The 14,483-nt window shown below is 43.4% G+C and overlaps 1 protein-coding gene across 4 annotated transcripts in view; it reads right to left on the minus strand.

The window, feature by feature from the left end:
- Window positions 1-14,483, minus strand: part of RALGPS2 (Ral GEF with PH domain and SH3 binding motif 2) — a 186,089-nt gene that overhangs the window by 14,912 nt on the left and 156,694 nt on the right. For 3 of the 4 annotated variants that reach the window (XM_053243459.1, XM_053243456.1, XM_053243457.1), the window contains 3 exons: window positions 8,469-8,546; window positions 6,973-7,078; window positions 4,974-5,066 (listed from right to left, as the gene is read on the minus strand). In XM_053243459.1, the coding sequence (XP_053099434.1) occupies window positions 4,974-5,066; window positions 6,973-7,078; window positions 8,469-8,546 (277 nt within the window). The remainder of the gene's footprint in view (window positions 1-4,973; window positions 5,067-6,972; window positions 7,079-8,468; window positions 8,547-14,483) is intronic. The other variant, XM_053243458.1, reaches the window with a different exon arrangement.

A 14,483-nucleotide genomic window follows, 5' to 3' on the forward strand; every position in this document is an offset into this window, starting at 1 on the left:
AATTCCCCTGAAATTGGGGTGGTAGACTCCACCCATTGGGCACTACCACCCCACCCCAAAATTTTGCCCCTGGGCCCCTTTTTTACCCCCGAATTGATTCAGATTCGGATTCAGGTTAAATCCGAATCCGAACCGAATCAAGGGTGATTCGGGTGGCCCATATTCGGGCACAAAACAGAACAGGGGTGATTCGGTTTGGGTCCCGAACCGAATCACCGAATTCCCGAATTGCACACCCCTAATCAGGACCATGCCAGTGTTATAGTACCAATAACTTAAGACATTTATTATCCCCAATATTGTTATTTTATGCATATTTTTATTTATCATTTTATTTTATTTGCATCATTTTACCTCAGAACTTCTAGGCCTCAGTGCTTTTACAACCCTCCAGCCATATAATTCATAAGGGCAGGGGGCTGCTGAGTTCCTTGTAAGGGCCAGAGGGCCCCAGGATTTCTCTGTTGTGTGATAGGCAGATATTCAACAGGTGCAACTTTACCTACTGTACAAGGATGGACGCAGCACCTGTAGATACACTGCTTGTACTACAGTTGCATGACAGCCAGAACTTCAACTGATGATGTTACAATCTTCAAATGCTGGGGAAACTCCGCATACTGAAGTTTTGCCTGTCATTCAGCTGTTAGACGCAGATCTCCAGGCACAGTAGAAGCATGGTAATTTTTATTGTTGAAACAGCTCAACCAATTGGAGAGTGTTCTTGATCTGTCATGGAAATGTGAATCTTTAATCACTTTTAAAAAATGCTTCACAGAGGACGGGGTGCGGGGACCCTCAATACTACCTAATGGTGAGCAGCTTAATGGAGTAATACTACTAAAAATACAGTATGAGATATAGAGGAAATCCCCACTGAGGTCAACTGGAACAATTACCTCTTTTCCAATCTTCACCATGGGCCAGTTTATACCTCTGTGCACTACTTGATAAGTACACTATGATGCGGCGACTTGCATGTACATATGAGGCATTATAGATCAAACAGAACTCTGAAGGGATGTAACATGAAAACTGCAGTGTCAGATCATTGATCCATTTAGCTAAGTACTGTCTACTCAGACTGACAGCAGTTTTCCAAAGACTCAAGTAGAAGACTTTCCCAGTCCATCAGATTCATTTAACTGGGGACTCCAGGGATTTAACTTGACATCTTCTGGGAAGCATGTGCTCTACCCACTGAGTTATGGGTCCTCCTTTTTTAGTGCAGTGAATTCATACTTTCAGTTGTAAACCATCAGGCACCACCAAGTAATCAAGCAAGAAGACAGTGAGTGATGTATACACATCTATACATTATGGAGAGGAGAGCTGGTCTTGTGGTAGCAAGCATGACTTGTCCCCATAGCTAAGCAGGGTCTGCCCTGGTTGCATATGAAAGGGAGACCAGAAGTGTGAGCACTGTTAGATATTCCCCTCAGGGGATGGAGCCGCTCTGGGAAGAGCAGAAGGTTCCAAGTTCCCTCTCTGGCTTCTCCAAGATAGGGCTGAGAGAGATTTCTGCCTGCAACCTTGGAGAAGCTGCTGCCAGTCTGTGAAGACAATACTGAGCTAGACAGACCAATGGTCTGACTCAGTATATGGCAGTTTCCTATGTTCCTATGTGTGAACCAGCCCTAAGATACAGTGTTTTGTGAAGTCATGAACTGACATTTATTTTATCTCACTGCAATTCACTGCTGGAAACAGAGGCATCATACCATCCTCCTCTGAGTTAGAATTAAGTTAAGATTGATTCATAATTTATGTGGCAGCCAGAGTGGACACCATGGAGTACGGAAGGGGAACAACTGGTAACGTATTCCATATTCATTAACTCATGTTGCTTCTCCACTCCAAATATAAAATAGCAGTGTGAGCTGGCAGATATAAACGGGATACAGAGGTGATTCTGAATAACTGAAAAAGATGGCAGAAAGGACTTGAATGTCTACCCTAGTACTTGATGGCAGGAGTTTGCTTCTCAGTTTGTCTGGATCATTTCAAGAGCTTCTTATTAGTCAATATTCTGCTTCAAGAAAAAGCAGGTGATGCTTTCAAGTCAGAAGAACAATATACTCAATTTATGGAGATCAATTTGCATATAAATTTTGGAACAGTGTGCCACTGAGCTCCTGCTTTAGCTAGAACAACTTGAAATACTAGTTAAATGTTGTAAAATTACAGAATCACAACACTGCTGGATCACCAGGGCTACTTTTATCCTGTTTAAAAGCTGAAGTCTACATTTGTGCTTGGTGTGCACTTTTTGCATGCCAAGAGTGATTCAACTTTACTCATAAGGCCTTTCAGATTTGAGTCTTTCAGAGGGGAGGATTTACAGAGTTTGAAATTGCTTTTCAAGATTGCTGTTGAGCAGCTTGGCAGCAAAAAACCAAGATGGGGAAAGTAAGAGAACTAGGCGCTGGGAAGGGGAGTGGGCAGAGCAGCAAGTATTTGGACAGTAAAAAAAATAATGGAAAAGGCAGCAAAGAAGTTCATAGCTGCAGAACACACAAACTCCCAATGAAAGGCAGAAGGAAAGATGTTCATCCTGCTGCCAAGAGAAAAAAGGCAGAGCACTATCCTGGAAAAAACAAAGGAAGCCAAACAACTTTCTCCAATAGTAAAGAGAGAGAGAGAACAGGGAATTAATGGCTTGGCTCAGACGGTCCAAGACATGGGGTTGCATCCACTGTCACACTGCTGCCAGCAGTGCAAGAACACAATTCCTGCCCTAATCCCTTCTTCAGTCCCCCAAGCCTCTGAAAAGCTGGGGGGCCTCAGAAACAATATGAAAGGTGGTGCTGGGGACTGCTGATAAAGCAGGGAATCCCCAGAAAATAGGCACAGGTACCTTCTGAAGCTCAGGTTGCTGTGATGGGGAGAGGCTGGGGAAGACCTTGTGCATGTGCTGTAGTGCCTGCATGACTATGGATACAACCCTTTTTAAAAAAATAACTTTTATACCGCCCTTCCAAAAGGCTCAGGGAGGTTTACATTAAAACACAATTAAAATCAGTTGTTAATTAAAACAAAAATTATAAAGCATAAAACAATGATTAACAATTAAAAACATCATAAAACAACAATTAAATAATCAGAACAATTTAAAAACAAGTTTTAAAAAGCTGAGAAAGCCTGGTTGAAGAGATGTGTTTTCAGGTGTTTTCTGAAAATTGCCAGAGATGGGGAGGATTGTATCTCAGCAGGGAGCGCATTCCACAATCTCGGGGCAGCAGCCGAGAAGGCCCATCTCTGTGTAGCCACCAAATGAGTTGGTGGCAACTGGAGACGGACCTCCTCAAATGACCTCAACGGCCGGTGGGGCTCATAGCGAAGAAGACGCTCTCTTATAAAGCCCTAAACGGCTTAGGCCCTGGGTATTTAAGTTATAACTAGCACTTTGTATTTTGTCCGGAAACCTATCGGCAGCCAGTGTAACTCCATCAACAAAGGAGTAATGTGGTCTCTCTGAGATGATCCAGAGACCAACCTGGCTGCCGCATTCTGAACCAACTGAAATTTCCGAACTAAATACAAAGGCAGCCCCACGAAGAGTGCATTACAGAAGTCCAGTCTGGAGATTACCAACAAATGTACCACTGTTTTGAGGTCATTGATCTCGAGAAACGGGCACATCTGGCGTATCAGCCGGAGCTAATAGAAGGCACCCCTGGCCACTGCCTCAACTTGAGAAACCAAGGAGAGACGTTGATCCAGAAGTACTCCCAGACTGTGAACCTGTTCCTTTTGGAGAAGTGTGACCCCGTCTAGAACAGGCAGATCAAAATCGTCTCTAGAGTTCCAACCCCGCACAATAAGTACCTCTGTCTTGTCTGGATTCAGCTTCAGTTTATTCTCCCTCATCCAGCCCATTACTGCGTCCAGGCAGGCATTTAGGGAGGATATGCCAACTCCTGAAGAAGTTGACATGGAGAAGTAGATCTGGGTGTCATCAGCATACTGGTAACACCCAGCTCCAAATCCCCTGATGATCTCTCCCAGTGGCTTCATGTAGATGTTCAAAAGCATTGGAGAGAGTATGGAGCCTTGAGGGACACCATAATTAAGCTCAGATTTTGAAGAGCAACAATCTCCAATCGACACCATCTGGAATCTGTCCGAGAGGTAGAAGCGGAACCACTGTAAAACAGTGCCTCCCACCCCCAACCCCCTCAGATGTTCCAGAAGGATACTATGGTTGATAGTATTGAAAGCTGCCGAGAGATCCAAGAGGACCAACAGAGTCACACTTCCTCTGTCAATTGCCAATTGGAGAGCACCCATCAGGCCGACCAAGGCAGTCTCCACCTCATAGCCCGCCCGAAAACCAGTTTGAAATGGGTCTAGATAATCAGTTTCCTCCAAGACCGCCTGGAGCTGAGAGGCCACCACCCTCTCAATGACCTTGCCCAGCCATGGGAGATTGGAAACAGGCCTATAATTTGCTCAATTCTGAGGGATCTAACGCAGGATTCTTTAGAAGAGGTCTAATAATTGCCTCCTTAAGACAAGGAGGCCTCCTGCCCTTCCTCAGAGAAGCATTTATGATTTCTACCAGGCCGCCTACAACAGCCTCCCTGCTAGATAGAACAAGCCATGTTGGACAAGGATCAAGAGGACAAGTGGTAGGCCTCACCGCTCCAAGCAGCTTGTCCACATCATCAGGAGTCACAAACTGAAATTGATCCAGTCGAATGGTATAAGAGGAGTTGTCGGACACCTCCAGTTCAGACATCAAATTAATTGTGGAGTCTCTATCTAGGTTGGCCCGAATCCGAGAAATTTTGTCTGCGAAAAATTCATTAAACACACCACAGCAGGTAACTGATGCCTCCAAATTCTGGTTCAAGGGAGAGGGAGCAGATATTTTGTGTGTTAGAACAGCCAGAAAATGGTGATTAGATAATTAACTCTCTGGGCTGAAATCAAGTATATTAATTGGAGATGAACTACAATACAGTACATACATGTTTTCTTTCCGTTGCCTTCAAAGACTTTGCAGCATAGTAAAAAAGCTGAGTTCCACACAGTGCTGCCCAGTATTTTGTCCAAGATGCTACCTGCAGAAGCAGAGAGAACAGATTAATAAATCTAAGAACCTATCTATTTTCACGGTATTTGTATATATGTTTAGCCCTACCCTACATCAAGGGCTCTGATGATACTTTCAAGCCCTTATGCTTGGTATTAGGTTTTCTCCAGCCCTCTCTAAAAGCAAATTAGTGCAGCAAGGTAGACTTGGATCCTACTCTAGGAACAGTCAAATTACAAACTATAAAGAGTGTGATATGATGTGGTCCATCATGACCAAAAGAAAGAGAATAGGCTCTCCAGAAAAGGACTTACACCACTATTTGCTGGGAGGATGGAACACTGCCCTCCCTATTTTTAAGCTACTGAAAAGCCCTTCATAGCAGTGCTGGATTTAGGCACAAGATAAGTAAACTACAGTTTAGGGCCTCACATTAAAAGGGGTCTCTGAATATCCAAAAATGACTGAGTTACACGTTTTACATAATTGGTTGCAAAATAAAGGAGAAAGGAAACTGAGTGCACCGAGTATTACAGCACAAAAGCCCTATGTGGACTTTAAAAAAAAAAAAAATCACCATCATCCTAAAATAGTCTATGTGCTAAAAGCAAGTCTGAAGTCCTATTTGGTGTATCACTCAGCACCACCATCCCAGCCATGATGCTCTGAAGAGGCGAATGCTGTAAGCATGACAGTGGGTGTTTTCATGTTTGAGGAAACAGATATTGCTGTTTTTCATTGTCTCTTGTGCCTGTGCGCATTTAATGTGATAAAGACTTTTATTACACTTGACATAGCTTAGGACCTCAGCATGTCATAAGCTGTCCCTCCACATCATTTTCTAACTGCAGAAAACTAGCCTGTATCCCCTTGTAATGGTCCATGTGCCTCATTAGTGAGACCCGAGTCTCTATTTGAGAAGCACAGCTAAAGCCAGTTATTGCCATTCTGGTCTTGAGAGTTAAATAAGATGGTATAATTAGTTTAATGTCTGCTGCTATAACGCTATGCAAACCTTACTGAGCAAACAGAAAGATGTGTTGCCTAAGTTAGGAACAAAGCTAGATACAGATGTTTCCGTAATTTCTGAAGTCATTACAACAGTCTGTTGTTCCTCTATGATCAATGTATCACAATCTGTTTGCTAAGTATTTTGCCTTTGGGCCACTGTTAGAAGGGACAGAAAAAAGTAGTATCCATTTCCAGCTGGTTTTCTACATATGAGGGGATGATTCAAACACTGCAGCAACCCAGAGAGAGGCTACCAAATAGTTAGTTAGTTATTTGATTTCTATACTGCCCTTCCAAAAATGGCTCAGGGCGGTTTGCACAGAGAGATAATAAATAAAAATAAGATGGAACCCTGTCCCCAAAGGGCTCACAATCTAAAAGAAACACAAGACAGACACCAGCAACAGTCATTGGAAGTACTGTGCTGGGGGGGGGGGGCACACTCTCCCTCCACAGTGACAATTTTTCACAGGGCCTGTAACAAGCTAAAACTGCCATCCCATCACTGGCCTAATCACATGGAGTTCCCCTGTGCTGATGCCAGCTGCTATCACGAAAGTGCAGCACTGGAATGCAGATTGCTTTCCAGGCAACTGCTGTTCTGTCACCTCTTCTGGCCAATGAATGAAACTTCCTCCAATCCAAATAATATTTCAAGTGGTGTCCACAGAGGGATGCAGGTACCATCTGAATTGGCTATGAAATACACTACTACTATTTTACTTATTCTATTCATATCCTGCCTTATCACCAAATGACTTTCAAGATAAGCTTTCCCTATCTGACTTACAGAGTTCTGAGTAAGTAAAAATACTAGAACAGCTACTGCTGTCCATTTAAAAAAGTTATCAAACATTTTTGCCAGACCAAACAAATTAAGATGCCATGAGAAACACACTTCAAATATTTATTTAATGTCTTACTGTAGGCTTTTTGCCTTCTTTTAACAAAGTTTTTCTTCTGAGAACACCTTGAATAGTAACAGCTCCTGGATACAAATGAACAGCTAAATCTTCAGACTCTGCAGAACTATAAGAAAGCATGAGAGAGAGAGAGAGAGAGAGATGTGAAAAGACAAAATATCCCAAAAGCAGTTCTTCAAGCATTATCCAATTGCTATTATCCTCTGCACTTCAACTTCTTGTCATCAAATTAACTGGATTTCATGGGTGGGGGGGAAGATGGATGGTTTGACCATTAGAAGGGCTGCTTTGTGGATTTTCCTCTCATAAACAGAAGTGACATGCTAAGGAAATCCTTCAGTTCAGCTAGCAGACTCTCACATAAGAATAAATCCCAGTATTCCGGATAGCTACAATGGAACTACAATGAATTCTAACTGGCAAAATCTTCAGATTCAATAGCATTTTAAAAGGTTTTTCTGGAACATTTGCTTAAAAAAAAAATCCATCGTAATGTCTGGATTTGTTAGTCCCATCTGAGGTACTGATTTGTTAGACCCATCTGAGATACTGAGGGGGTGGGGGAGCAAGAGGTCAACACGTGCACAATGCAAAAATGTGATATTTGAAAGCAGTATCAACAGAAGCAGCAGGAAAGCAGAAAGCCTGACCCCGAGCAATTAATTGATGCTGTTTTAATATAGGTTGTGTTCTAACAAGTGAGCAGCTGACCAGCTTTTAAGAAAAGAAGAGAAAATATCTGACTGACACAAAGTCTGTGTGACAATGCATGCCAAGCAGCTTATATAGTCATGTGGGCACAGCCATCAGTTCTGTAGAGACAGTCTGAGGGAATAAATTTTCTGAAATATCTTGGAAAAACCCTTCCATTCGCTCTTCAAACTTTAAATTTAAATTGAGATCTGTCAGAGAGCCTTCTCTCAACAGTTCATACATTTTAACAAAGAACCAAATACATAGTTCAATTCTAGACAATGCTTGATTTTTAGAGCTGGGTTTCTTGGACAAGACCACTACAGAGCCTGAGGCTTACTTATGAATATAGAACAGCTGGATGTGTATGGAAGCTTCCAAGCAGTTTTGCATAAAAATCAATTCAGAATGGGTTAATGTGAATCAGCGATGTTCTTGCAAATTATCAACATTTTTTTTAATATAACGGGCACAGGTCCCAACATTATTGTTGCTGACCCAGATACTTCCAATGTCATTAGTGCCACAGTACTTTTAAAAAGCATCTTTAGGCTTCTTCAGGTATCAATGCAATACTTTCAAGAAACTGGATTTGCAGATCAGAACAAGCCAGCCACAGTCTATACAAATAGCTTATTAACTCACAAGAAAGAGATGGCCTGTTTTTACAGGAAAGTTCAATAACATGATTTGGCCAAGGAAGTTAGAAAGATCAGAAGTGTCAGATCACATCCACTTCAATATCAAGCCAGTCACCAACACCAGAGGGAAAGTCTGACCCCCTGTACACAAGGTGTTTGTACCTGCTGCCCTTCATGTGGCCTCGATAGCCATTTCGTGCCATTCTTGTCACCGGACCGAGAGAATGGTATAATCTGTTCCTGTTGGATTCCATTATAAATTGCATGTATTACAAAAAAAAAATTTAAAATCACAGAGTCGTCATCATTTGTTAGAACACTGAATAAGCTTCCCTTCTGCTACATTGCTACTACCTCTGTTTCTGTGAGCAATAGCAAATTTCATTAAGTAAAACCATTTTCTTTTTTGGACATTTGTTCTTAATATGAGCCTTCACAGTGCCGTGGTATTTTTACTGGCATCCCAATGAATGATTTAAGAATCAGGAAAGCTGCTTTAAAACTTCTCTTTATAAAAGCAGAACAGAAAACCATCAACTATGACCAAAACTATAGACTTCTATACAGGACAATAATACCCCTACATTTTGACCAGTCTTGCAAATAAAGAACATAGAATGTGCTAACTCAGGATAAGTTTGTTGGAATTTTTTTTAATGTGATAATTGTGGCTATGATTTTATTAAATTTGAATACATAAAATTATTGTATTTCATTTCTTTTATAACAGGATGTGTTACTTTTAATAATGACAAGTACAAGAGGCTGAGCTTACTTCAGTTTAAGTCTTAAGAACATAATTTGCTCCAAGGCAATAACAGTGGACATTGGTAAAAATACAACTAGATACATATATTTCACTTGGATACAACTTCAGTGCATGGTGCCTTGAAAGCACATAATATTTATCTGAACTATTCACTTATTCTCTGGGCAAAGAAACAATGGCTGTCATCCAGAACAGCCTTCCAACAGCAAGAAAAGAAGATGTTCCAGCATGAGGGAGAGTTAGGAACATAGGAAGCTGCCATATACTGAGTCAGTCCATTGGTCCATCTAGCTCAGTATTGTCTTCACAGACTGGCAATGGCTTCTCCAAGGTTGCAGGCAGGAATCTCTCTCAGCCAGGGCAGACCCTGCTTAGTTAAGGGGACAAGTCAATACCAGTGTATTTTCCTTGTGTGCCAGAAGAAGTCTGCTATGGATGCCAGTCGATATTTAACCACAACTGACATTTTTCTCAGATTTTGTTCACGATTTATCATTAACCAAAGGGTATATATTTTATTTATTTATTACATTTTTATACTGCCCCATCCAAAGGCTCTGGACGGTGCACAAGTAAAAAACAAAAAACAAACACCAATTAAAACAAACTGCTTAAAGCAATATAAAAAATTTAAAACAGTTCCGAGCCATTTAAAACCAAATTAAATTGTTCTTAAGAACAATTTAAAAACCTTAGAAGGCCAGGCCAAACAAGTTTTTAGTGTTCTCTTGAAGGCCAACATCGAGCCCAAACTACAGATATCTGCTGGGAGTGCATTCCACAGGCCAGGAGCAGCTACAGAGAAGGCCCAGTTCTGAGTAGCCACCAGACGTACCGCTGATAACTGGAGATGGACCTTTAAAATGACCTCAATGTGCGATCGGGATCATACAGAAGAAGGTGCTCTCTAAGGTAACCCGGACCTAAGCCATTCAGGGTTTGAAAGGTGATAACTAGCACTTTGTATTTTGCCCAGAAACATATTGGCAGTTAATGCAACTGTTTGAGAACAGGCATAATATGATCTCTCTGGGTTCCCCAAAGACCAGTCTGGCTGCCGCATTTTGAACTAACTGAATTTTCCAAACTACATATAAAGGCAGCCCCACGCAGAGTGCATTGCAACAGTCAGAGGCGTATCTAGGGAAAACAGCGCCTAGGGCAAGCACTGAAATTGTGCCCCTGTCCAAACATCTGACAGAGCAGACCATTATTTCTTAGATGGTTGGTAACCCCACACAGTAATTAATGTATGTAGCAGAAGGAGGCCAGAACACAAGGCATTTTCTTTCCCATTTCACAAATAAGTGCAACCTAGAAGCAGCCTACCCATCTATTTGAAGAATCCTGACTCTGATTCCAGAAGCAGAGAAATGGAGAACAATACACACAACAGTCTACAGGGTTGCCACCTTTTTTTTTAACCAGTGTTCCTGTGCCATGAACAGCAGTCTGTGAGAAACAGAAAGTTAGCAACTGAAGCCTTTCCTAGAATGAAAATGCAGGGGGTGGAAGTGTCACCTGCTTCATTACTGGGAGTTGGGCTGCTATTAAAGGTGCAGGAACAGAGCTGATTAAAAAAGTGGCAAGCATACAGTACCAAAATGCAGAGTGGGGACATTTGCAAACAGCTGGCAGCAACCAAAAGCAAATAGCAGCAAAGTTTAGCTCCTAATCAAGTCACAACTTTGAGAATTCCTCAGCTTCATTCATGCAAACAAACAAACAACTATCGTCTGCCTCCCCAGCAAGGCTCTTCTCCAAAAGCACAATAGGCACCAGCAGCAGTTTATCTCCTAGGCAAGTCACCACTTTGAGAATCCCTTTGCTTCATTTATGTAAACAGCTAATTGTCGGTCCCCCTCCAAATCACAATAGTCAGCAGCAGAAGTTTATCTCCTAGGCAAGTCACCACTTCATGCAAATAAACGCACAGCCTGCCAGCTTATCTCGCCACTGAAGAAACACAAAAGAAACCCACCCACCCATCCCTGAGCAGCAGAAGGAAGGCAGAAGAAAGACGGAGGGAGGAGAGACCGTTGTGGCTTTGCCTAAGTTCTGTTCTGAGTAGGGAGTATATGGGGAAGGCATCAAGGGGCAGCTGGTGGGGGGAGGCACTGACTACTCCAGCAGGGTGGTCTGTGGTGGAGCTTCCCAGCAAAGGGTGGGTGGGGGAGTGCAGAAGGAGGCACCAGGATGGGATTACTTGAGACTGAGGGCTCCTCCATGTCTCTCACCAGTCCTGGCCGTGTCCTCCTCAGCTCAGCTGCAGCCCTCCAAAGCACCACCACTGCCTGATGTGGAAGAGCTCACTCCAGGTCTTTGGAGCTTGAGGCCACGCCCCCTTTACATGTGACATCCGCACAAAGGGGGCGTGGCTTCGAGCTCCAAAGAGCCCGAGCGAGCTCTTCAGTCTCTCATTTCAGGCAGGCTTGCTGCTTGAAAGCATCTATTCTTCCTTTCTCTCCCTCTCTGGAGGGAGAGACAGGGGAATAGACGCTTTCAGGCAGCAAACGCTGCTTGAAATAAATGGCAAGTGCTCGGAGGGCTCCCAGTGGAAGAGGGGCGCGGCACTCCCGGAAGGACTGCAGCCCATGAGACAGTGCCCGCCCTTCCGCTGGCGCCTGGACTTGAGTGGCGCCTGTGCAAAGGGTGGGGATGCGGGCAGGCCATCCACCCTGGGCAGTGGTGGGATTGAATTGGGGGGCGGCGGCAGCGGGGGGGGATAAAATTTTTTAATTTTTTATTTTTTAAATTGTGGTGGTTGGGGGTGAGGGGCGGGGCATGGCAGGCACTTTGGGCGCCCCCCTGCAATGGCGCCCAGGGCACGTGCCCTGCCTGTCCCCCCTTTGTTACGCCCCTGGCAACAGTTGAGCCTTGAGGTTACCAGCTGATGCACCACTGTTTTGAGATCATTCTCTTCAAGTAATCGATGAAGCTGTTGAATCAGTCGAAGCTGATGGAAAGTGTTTCTGGCCATAGCCTCCACCTGAGATACCAGGATAAGGCCTGGATCCAAGAGCACTCCCAAACTGTGAGCCTGTTCCTTCTGGGGGAGTGTAATACCATCCGTCATAGGAAGATCTAACTCATCCCTCAGATTCCGATCCCCCACAATGAGCACCTCCATCTTGCTTGGATTTAGCTTCAATTTGTTGTCCCTCATCCAGCCCATTACTGCCTCAAGGCAAGCATTTTGATTGCAGTACTCCTTAATATTGGTATTTATGTGTTTTTTCAGTGTGGCCAACTACTTGAAAGAATCTTAATTCTGGATAAGATAAAAATTATACCATAGCCTTAGTTCAGATTTTAATACTGTGTATGGTTCGTGGAAAACCATAAAAAGTAGTACCCCAAACAGAGTCTGGGAGATATTTATTTGTTATTTAGTTATTTAATTTAACATATTTGTATACCGCCCAAAACTTTCAAAACATACAAATTATAACAGAAAGAAGTTAGCATGTTACAACAATTTAAAATTTTAAAACAATGTTAAAAACTATTAAAACAGTATTTAATTAAAAGCCTGGGTGAACAGATGCATCTTTAAGGACTTTTTAAAAAAAGAGATGGGGAGGCTCTTTTTCAACAGGAGGAGCATTCCAAAGCCTTGGGGCAGCAATGGAGAAAGACCATCCCTGAGTAGCCACCAGACAAGCCAGTGGCAACTGCAGACAAACCTCTCCTGATGATCTCAATGGGCGGTGGGGATCATGGTGAAAAGACATTCTCTTAAATACCCAGGGCCTAAGCTGTTTAGGGGTTTATAGGCTATAATCAGCACCTTGTATTTTACCTGGCAGCTAGTGTAGCTCTTTCAATACAAGAATAATATGGTCTCTCTGAGACGACCCAGAGACCAACCTGGTCGCCACATTTTGGACCAATAGCAGTTTCCGGACTACATACAGAGGCAGCCCCACATAGAGTGCACTGCAGTAGTCCAGTATGGAGGTTACCAGCGTATGTACCACTGTTCAGAGGTCGTTTAGGTGAAGAAATGGATGCAGCTGGCATATCAGCCGAAGCAGATAGAAGGTACTTCTGGCCACCACCTCAACCTGGGAGACCAGAGAAAGGCTTCAATCCAAAGCACTCCCAAATTGTGTATCTGTTCCTTCTGGGGAAGTGTGACTCCATCCAGAACAGGAAGATCAAACTCATCTCCCAAGTTCTGACCCTGCACAATAAGTACCTCTGTCTTATCTGGATTCAGTCTCAGTTTGTTATTCCTCATCCAGCCCATCAGTGCCTCCAGGCAGGCATTTAGGGAGGTTATGCCTTCTCCTGATGCTGCTGACATGGAGAAATAGATTTGGGTGTCATCAGCATACTGACAGCACCCTGCACCAAATCTCCTGATGATTTTCCCCAGTGGTTTCATGTAGATGTTAAACAACATTGGAGACAATATGGAGCCTTGAGGGACCCCATATAAAAGTTCAGATTTTGATGAACAGTCTCCAAAGGACAGCATCTGGAACCTGCCTGAGAAGTAGGAGCGGAACCACCGTAAAGCAATGCCTCCCACTCCCAACCCCCTCAGACACTCCTGAAGGATACTACGGTTAATAATATCAAAAGTTGCTAAGAGGTCCAAAAGGACCAACAGAGTCACACTCCCTATGTCAATTCCCAATTGGAGATCATCCATTAGGCCAGCCAAGGCAGTCTCCACCCCATAGCCTGCCTGAAAGCTAGCTTGAAATGCGTCTAGATAATCATTTTCCTCCAAGACTGCTTGGAGCTGGATGGCCAGCACCCTCTCAATTACCTTGCCCAGCTATGGAAGGTTGGAGACAGGCCTGTAGTTGCTTAACTCTGAGGGATGCAATGCAAACTTCTTCAGAATAGGTCTAATAATTGTTTCCTTAAGGCAAGAAGGCATCCTGCCCTCCCTCGGAGAAGTATTTATAATATCTGCCAGGCCTTCTACAACAACCCCCCTGCCAGAGAGTATAAGCCATGTCAGGCAAGGGTCAAAGAACACGTGGTAGGCTGCACCGCTCCAAAATGCCTCCACCAGGGCATCAACAGAACTGCTGACAGAGCAAAGAGTTAGCTTTACTGTGAGGAAAGGGTTACAACTGTGTAGTAAGGAAACTAGCTGAAAGAGTGGAGGCAAGAGGGGAGCAAGACCAGCTTCAACAGCTCTGAGTCCCCAGAGTGGCATTTGACAACTTGATACCCCTCTGATGACTATTCCAAATACCAAACTGTTCCAAGGCACAGAGTGAGGGGGACAAGTCGATCTTGACTTCTTGAGTAAAACTTCCTGTCAACAGAAGGCTGGTCTCCAAGCAGTATCTTTAAAATAATTAACAATCCCTGAAGGGCACTGCAAGAAAGGAGAGCAGTGTGCGTGTTCTTTTTGAAAAGATATTAAGCATGGTATTTCTGCC

This window comes from Hemicordylus capensis, chromosome 4 (assembly GCF_027244095.1).
Source record: "Hemicordylus capensis ecotype Gifberg chromosome 4, rHemCap1.1.pri, whole genome shotgun sequence".
Taxonomy (NCBI): domain Eukaryota; kingdom Metazoa; phylum Chordata; class Lepidosauria; order Squamata; family Cordylidae; genus Hemicordylus; species Hemicordylus capensis.